At 35.6% G+C, this 8,891-nt stretch overlaps 1 protein-coding gene across 2 annotated transcripts in view; it reads right to left on the minus strand.

Moving 5' to 3' along the window:
- Nucleotides 1-384: 384 nt before the first annotated feature.
- The window catches only part of LOC122078869 (glycosylinositol phosphorylceramide mannosyl transferase 1-like), an 11,142-nt gene continuing 2,635 nt past the window's right edge, over nucleotides 385-8,891 (minus strand). The window contains exons 2-5 of one of the 2 annotated variants that reach the window (XM_042645052.1): nucleotides 6,363-6,759; nucleotides 4,319-4,482; nucleotides 4,102-4,172; nucleotides 385-575 (exon numbers count right to left, since the gene is read on the minus strand). In XM_042645052.1, coding sequence (XP_042500986.1) covers nucleotides 415-575; nucleotides 4,102-4,172; nucleotides 4,319-4,482; nucleotides 6,363-6,759 — 793 coding nt within the window. In that variant the 3' untranslated portion in view covers nucleotides 385-414. Of the gene's footprint in view, nucleotides 576-4,101; nucleotides 4,176-4,318; nucleotides 4,483-6,362; nucleotides 6,760-8,891 lie in introns of both variants that reach the window. The other variant, XM_042645051.1, reaches the window with a different exon arrangement.

Raw genomic sequence — 8,891 nt, forward strand, 5'->3', positions numbered from 1 at the left:
AAAAATATATATATATATATATATTTGTCACAACTCCTAGTATAAAATAATATTTAAGGATGAGAAAAAAAAAAACATATAGATACAAGTGGAAAAAAATCGTCTGCAATTCCGATCTCGTACAATTCCGTGAAATACCACCTTCAGGGGGTGACACGTATATTGATACCAATGCAATGGTCCAGGTCTAATTTAAATGCCTCTTCACTGATTTAAGGTTTATCTGGACCATTGTATTGGTATCAATACACGTGTCACCCCCTGAAGGTGGTATTTCACGAAATTGTACGAAATCGGAATTGCAAACGATTTCAACCCGATACAAGTTGCAAATATATAAGCAAGGAAATAACTGAACTAAAACGTGTAAAGGACCAAAAAAAAGAAAAAACTTATCAATGAAGAAACTCAATATCACCAAAACCAGCTGTTGCGGCTATCCACAGCCTTCACAGATGTTGATATCAATGGCATGCGCCCATATTCTCCTACAAATTCGTTGACGCATTGGGTTCTCTGGCTGTTATGACCTCCCAAACTACTGATTCCAGCTGAGCCGATCTCAAATATCTTACCTACAAGGACAACAATACATGTCCATGTTCAAGGTTTTGACTCTGATTTCACATCCAAGGATAAGTTAATATAAAGGGATTTCTATTGACACCCCTTAAGGTGTGAAATTATTTAATAGTCAGTAAATGAATTTTCTATTGATACCCCTTAAAATGTGAAATTAATAATTAATATTAATGGATTTTCTATTGACACACCTGTATGAAAATAATTAATAATTAATATGAATGAATTTTTTATTGACACCCCTTCAGGTGTGAAAACAATTAATAGTTAATATAAATGGATTGTCTGTTGATACCACCTTAAGATGTCAAAATAGTTTGTAATCTTGCCTGTTTGTCCTTCAAATATAATATATCCTTTTTTTTTTCGTTGACATTTTACATGTGTACGAAAAACGTGCAAGATCATGACAAATTTTGATAATGCCATGAGAATAATGATAAGTCATTTTCAAAATAAATCTAATAAAACTATTTTACCACTATTGACTTCTCTCGCCCATATTTAACTTTAGACGAAATTTATCACTCGGGGTTGCATTCCCAAACAACCCAACTCATTGTCAGGGCCTCATGGTGCAACAAGGTCCGAACATGATAGAGCTTTCACCCTCTCTCCAAAGCCCCCTTTCAGGGGACTTGGGCTTGGTTCACCGCTGAGGACATTTCTAAAAATTATAATTCAAACAATGTAGTCGCCCGATTCTCAAGCTAGGATCTTCCCGGTTTGCAAATAACTTTCGGGAATAAAACAAGAGGCAATCAAAAGAAAATGTCAAATTTTAAATAAGCCTATAGAGTTGTCATTTAGATATTCTGCTTCGTCACAAGACCATAATTATACTTGCCAATCAATGTTGTAGTTCATAGTATCATCAGCATTATAGGTTGCTGTTGATACCAGTACAGATTGGCAATATCAGGTTGATACTAAAAAAAAAAAAAAAAAAAAAAAAAATAACAATAGATCAAATGATGAATACACAACTAAAATTATGAAGTGCAACACAATAACAGATGTTCGAGATACCTAACCATAAGAATAATGACCCAGATTTTATTACTCTGAATAAAAGGATACGATGATAACCCTAAATTATATTATATAATTCAGGGTCCGGTTGGGCTGAACCGGGCTCAGCCTAGGTGCCTCAACCCAGGGTCAATAGGTTTATTAGACTCTAAATACAGGTATAAAAGGCTACAGCCACCTCCCCTTCTCCTTTGAACCATCTATCCTATTCTTTATTTAGTCAACTCTCTCAACAACTCAAATTATTTTGCTCCCTGTCTCTATTCTCTCTCCCTTGATGCCTCTGGAAATCTCTTCCTCTCGCTACCACACAATATCTCACCACATTGCCTCGAACTACTTCTTTAACTCCAGTACTTTTCGCCCTCTCTATACCCACTGATTTCTCTCCCTCTAGAGACCAGGTTCACAATATTTTTTGAAGGCTTCAGCTTTTAAAGCATAGATTTTCTTAGTTTGAGATTAATGGTTTCATGATTTAGGGATTAAGGTTTTCATAGTTTAAGATTTAAGGTTCATAAATTCCTGGTATCTTCTGGCAATTCCACCAGAGAAGAAGAATAATATCTTTCAAGCCTCACAACATGAATGCCTATAAGCCCTCTTTGGCATCATTTTCCTTTTTTCTTTTTGTTTACAAAAACGGTTTTGATTGCATTTGGTATCATTTATGGAGCTTGTTCTATTTAAAAAAAAAAATTTGGTAAAACACAGAAAACAACAGATACATCAAAGGTCATTTATGGATGATCTAGATCTCCTTGTGATGAAACAACCAATCAAATAATTGTGACCACAACCTTAACCCTGGAGAAAATAATCTATAGGGGTAGAACAATTAGTTCCAAATTATTATATCAATGCATAAACAAAATGTATAGCTGAGGGGATGTCAAGATGGATGAATAGTAAAATTAGAAGAGATCAAATAAGAAATCAAAAAAATTCAAGGACATACGTGAGTAGCCCCCAATAGAAGATAAGTTGAAGTTCCACTGTTCAATGTGATGTAATACAGATTAGATGGATGCATAGTTGTCAAGGAGATCCAAGGTGGTGCAACGGTGTCTAAGTGCTTAGGCGATAAGGCACCCAAGTGTAATTTTTTATTTCCCCTCTTTTCTAACATTATTTAGTATGCTACATATAGCTTGTAACATCAAAAATCAACATTGCTAAAAACCAAAAGTTCAGTAATAAAATCTTTTGTTTTGATATCAACAAAATTATTTTCATTCAGGCGATTTTAACAATATTCGTGTACTTAAGATAATTTTGACCGAACATAACTTTGTCATTACTAATTAAAGTTAAATAATCTTAGACTTGTTGGAAAGTTGATTCTCTGCTCAATCTAATACAAAAAGTCTCATGCAAAAAATAAAACCATTCGACCAATAAAACTTATTAGAGAACAAGAACATTTCTTTAATTTTGATATTTGATGACTTAATGTGGCTTAATATTGATTTTTTATGCTACAAGCATAGTTGTCATGGCGTCGCCAAGGCGGCAATTTGGCGTCCTAACGGAAAAAGAAGTTCATGGCAGTACTACGATTTACGTGACTCACAAATGGCGGTCGCCATTGGCTGATAGGCGTCGCCATGACACCGCCATGGATGTTATGTCACGCCTAATTCACTAGGCGGTCGATTTTTTGTAAAATATAGGGTGATTTTGATAGGGCTATGTTGACTTTTGATGATTTGATGTTGTTTAATGTTGATTTTATATGTTATAAGGTATATATTGTAGACTTATAGTATGCTAAATAATTTTAGAGAATAGAGGAAATAAAAAAGTAACATACTAAATCACTTTGGAAAATAGAAAAAATAAAAAATGACACATGGACGATTTGACCGCCATAGCAACGCCATAATGGGCGATTCATCGTCAAATCGATTAGCCACCCCTCGACCGCCTTGGATCGATTAGACGCTGTGACAACTATGGCTCCAAGTTATATGTAGCATACTAAATAATGATAGAAAAGAGAGGAAATAAAAAATAACATTTCGGTGCCTTGGTCAGTGCCTTGATGATCGCCTTATCGCCTAAGCGTTTAGGCACCTCTCCACCGTCTTGGGTCGCTTTGGCTCATTGACAACTATGCCACTACCTATTTATAAATGAACTTAGAGGATCTGGTGGGCCACTCATGTCCACTGTAAAACAAAGGCAATAAACTGGAACCATGGAAATCCAGGGTTAGGAAATTTTCCACCAGTGTGCACAACCTAGGGCCACAAAAGCAGCCGACCACTTGGCTCATGACTTATCCAGGTTAACCATATGCTTCAGTGATTAGTGAGACTAATCACCCCGAATTGGATCTTACATATGGATTATAGAACAAGTGACTTCCTTGGCAGTTAAGCACCACAGGCTAGCTCTATCTTAGAAGCCATGTATGGAGATAAAATAATTATGCAGGGGGCAGAAGGGTGCAATTAAAATAGAAACAAAATATAAGGCATTTACCTTTCACCCATATGGGGGGAGCACCAGATGCATTTGCAACAAGGAAAGACATTGCAATATCTTCACAATTCCTGCTATATTGAATTGACAAAATTATGAAAATTTGCTGCATCTAACTAAAAAATAGGAGGGAAATTACATAATAACATTTCAAAAAAAAAAAAATACAATAAGCTAAAATTGCATGTTTACCAATAGAAAACAAAAGAAATAGTACCTGTTCTTGGCTACAAATTCTCGAATAGATGGTGGCATCTGGTTTGTATATGAGAAAAGATAGTTCTTGTGAAAAAAGGCAGCTTTTGAAAGCACCATACTGTATGTGCCCATCCACCAAACAGACCACCAGCCCCCATAAGTGTAATAGTCAGTATTCTTCTTCTGTTAGTAAAAAGGAAAAACATCCACAAGAGTAAGAAAGATCAATTATTCACACTATATATGAGAAAAAAATACAGCATTCAAAGGTGTAAAGACAAAAAAAAAAAAACTCAAGAAGAAAATTGAAAATGGCCAGTCTAATCATAAGCAATAAGGTCATAAGTGTTGTGTCAACAAAGGTCATTGGACAATCCCCCTCTCCAGAAAAAAATAAAAAAACTATATAAAATAATTTAAAACATTGGGACATGGCTGAGTTACACTAGACATATAGTTTGCATATCTCCAAAATAAAACATTCCAAGTTTCCACCAAAGGTGATACCTATTGGGAAATGGGTTAAAGAAAGTTGGTCATATGACAAACAAGAGCAACATATACTTGTTTCCATATAACAGGCATGCCAGCATACATGGTAAAGCAAGACAAAATTTGAAAAGAAACGATGGAATGAAAGGAAACATAAAACTAGGACTAGATTAAATTGGAAACAAGAAAGACATCTATTGAACAGTTCTACAGGAAATGCAAAATTTGTCTCCAGATGTGTCTACTATCTAGTAATGCCCACAGTCCTCAGACTCCACACACATAATAGAGAGGTAACAGTCCTACAAATTCAATCATTACTTAGCTCAATCAATAGTAATTACTTAACCAAAGATGTCCAACAAAGTAATAAGTAAGAAAATTTCATGATATTCTCAGTATCATGGAATCAAGCTTCCGCACACATTCTGAGACATCAGGTGATATTGAATGAGCATTGACTGGGTTATGTAACTACATAAGAAATCAATCTGAACTGTGCTGGGAAGATTGACCATTGAAGCTATTTTCTTACAATTGACCAACAGAGAAGTTTAGCGAGAAAAATGAAAACCTTCACAAGGTCTCTATTGACTTCAAAGAAGCTCATGATAGGGAAGGTTAAGTTACTGATTACAAAAGATTTACACAAAGAGACAATATTGAGCCTGTCTCTTTAATGATTTAACTAGGCACGTAAAAGAGGAAATAATTAAAGGGACAAAAAATTCTGTTTTCGAAAGTAGTGTGTAGGAGCTCCCCATCCCCTCCTCTTGACCTCTCTTCCCTCTCCTCCCCCCCCCCCAAAAAAACCCAAACACAATCTCCTCTCTCTCCCCATGATCTCTCCTCTCTCCTTTTTCTTTTCTCTCCCTTCACTTCTTCCCCGCAAGCAGATCGATCTCATCTCTCCTTCCTCCCCTTCTATTGGTTTGAATTATATCCTTAGCAACTCAGTTGCTTCCTAAAAATATTTGATCAAAAGATATTATCAGTGAGCCTGCTTGCATCTGAGATCCATAATCTGGATTTGTAGATTGCACTAATAATTATTGCGTGGCATAGAATTATGATCCACTTCTCCAGTTTTAATTATACACTTCATGCCCGATATCTACCACTAATAAGAGAACCACATTTTCACGTCAGGAATAACTATTGTGCGGAAAATACATTCTAGGAACATATGGGATAAGGTCTAGTTCTCCAATTCCAGTGACATACACTTTCACCAAGTCAGAACATGGGCTCGACCTCACCTGATCAGGTACATCCACACCTTCAAATCAAGCAGATTAAATTAAGAAAAAGACCACTTGACAGCTTGATACATGGTATTCAAATATTCAATTCATTAATACATATTACTAGAAATTGTTTGGTTACAGCTTGATCCAGAACAGAAGCATCACAAACAACATTGTAATATAGGAATTTAGTAGGACTGTGCAACAATGAGGTACCAGCGTGAGAAAATCTAAAGAAATGGAAGTTGATCCAAGAATAAGAGTTAAAAGAAGAAAAACTAATAACCCCATATAACGTCTAGGAAATAAGGTGAAACTCCATACCAATTTATCCACCCAATGACCACGGGGTACAAACCCCACCATGGTATCAGGAGCACTCTGCCAAGCACTGAAAGCAAACTCTACTGAAGTGCAGGGAAATATAACATCATCATCAATTGAAAATATAGCATCCGTCTTCAAATCCTTAATTTCCTTGAATCGGTTATTTAGACTGTCTTCCTTGTTTATGTCGAACCTCAGTTCAATGTCTTTATCATCCCTTGAGTTTGACTTAATACTATGCCAAAGAAACTCACGAAGAGACTCTGATGGAGGATCAGGTTCACTCCATACAATATGTATTGAATCAAGCCCCACACAGGATGCATAGTGAGAAATAGACTGTTTCAGAAGATCATTTCTTTTCCATGTATTAATCAAGATAGTGTAACCTTTCCTGTAAATAAAAGATACAATCAAGTTCATAGACAGGATAATAGCCATTAGACAGAACAATAGATATACTTCATATCATTTTCTTTCCACTAAAGTCAAGGAAGTAGAGGTTCCTAGCTTTTTCAATCTTCAAAATGAATGGCCTTAGACCCTTAGTTGGAAATACCACGAATCACATGTATAAAAGGATCATGATGGATAAGGACCATTGAATCAAAATAAGTACGTATTTGGATCGCTGAATCCTACGTCAGTAAGAACCCTAATGGTCATAATAATGCTGGATAGCTTACTTCACCAGCCAATTAACAAACTCTAAAAGGCAAAGCTTAAACATGATATGAAGAAAGTAAAATTTGCGACGGTACATATGGCAATAATTTATGAAAAGGTATCTACTTTTCAAACTTTATTTTGCATTCAAACATCAGAAAACATTATGAGAAAGATGTTACCGACAAGAAACAAGATGAATGTCTATGCTGGGATTGAAGTAGTTAGACAAGGAAAGATAGAAACGAAAAGCAGGAAAGTAAACTGAAATAATAAGATTAGAAGCAAAAAAATAATGACCGTGCGACTGAGTAAAAGGGGTATCATGCAAGCAGGAATTAAAAGGATAACGGGAAGACCAAAAACAAAAGTTGGGTTGAAGTAGTAAGAACTAATGAGTGCTTGTAACCTAGATGGAGTAGGATGGTGGAACAGGATTTGTACAGACATCTCCAAGCAATTATGAAAAATTTTAGTTGAGTTGTGTCGTATTTTTGTTTTCAAGTTATTAAGTACTGAGGACCACCTTTTGTCTTCAAAGTACAGTCAACTTGACTTGTTGACTTTAAGAGGCAAGTCATATATAATTATATCAAGAAACTCTACAGCAATTTAACAATTTTTGGTGTTCTCCAAGAAGCTTTTAGTACTTAAGGATTTAGAAAGTGCTTATGAAAGGGGATTAGAATTTAGGAGAATCTTCCAAGTTAAAACTGTAATATCTACTATTTAAAGAAAAAGAACTTTACAGTTCAAATCCAAGCAACTTGCATGAATCTGCAGTTGAAAGACTATAGAAAGTAGAGGAGCAACAGCAAGGGAGAAAAAAATTTCCAATGAGATCTATTAAGCCAGATTTACTAGGCCAAATACATTGCACAAGGTTCAACCCTTCTCTTAGTAAAGATCCTAGTACTCATTAACTTATTGACAATTGAAATACCAGGTAAGGAAAGGTCCTTATCACGTGGAAGGCAGAAAGCACCAAATCTCACCCCAAGACTTTACTATTATTAATGTATTACCTAAGGCAACCCTTTCCCCTCCCAAATCCATGGCCCCACCTATAATTGTAAATCAGTGAAACATTTTCATAACCTAAATACGTATATTTAATTAGATTTATTTAAGACTTATTGAAGGAATTAAGAAATTTGCCTTGTCTTTCGTATTATGTCTACGTTCTCTACAGTTTTGCCCCTCGGAAGATAGAATAAATATCAGGTCCATAGCTAAGGCAATAGAACCTTGCAATAACTACTATTCTTGAATCCATTTTTCTTTTTTCCCCTCCTTTGGACTTGATAAAATAAAACCACAGTCTGTAAATCGATCATATGTGTGACAAAGTGTACATTTAAGATAGTGTCGCCTTATGTAGAATTGTTGGATTGAAATCTTCACCTAGAATAAGCTTGACCAGATGATTTTTAGCCATCGTATTCATGCATTATTTTTGGAGCTTACAATCTTATTGGAAATTTGAGGATCCCCACCCCCCTTATGGATAAGTATTCCAGGCTATAGCCTTATATAGACTATGGCACAAAAAAGATTCAAGGGCACCATAATTTTCAAATTATCCCCTGCTTAGAGGTTCAGGTCCCACCAAGAATTAGCGACAGTACATGATGTTTTAACCATCTGGTTTATGCATTATCTTCTGGAGTTTACTGAACAACTAAAACTATCCTCTTCAAATGAGTACTAGGATATTTTGATCAAGCTAATTAATTAATATGTTAGACGGGTCTGATTGAATGAGGAAATTACGGGGGCTCGCTGCAAGTTTGAGTGCCTATCATTTATCGGTTTATGTAGACATCACATAAATGTTCCTCACCTCTGGCTCCCTCCCCC

The sequence above is a fragment of the Macadamia integrifolia genome, chromosome 5, assembly GCF_013358625.1.
Source record: "Macadamia integrifolia cultivar HAES 741 chromosome 5, SCU_Mint_v3, whole genome shotgun sequence".
NCBI classification, from domain to species: Eukaryota; Viridiplantae; Streptophyta; class Magnoliopsida; order Proteales; family Proteaceae; genus Macadamia; species Macadamia integrifolia.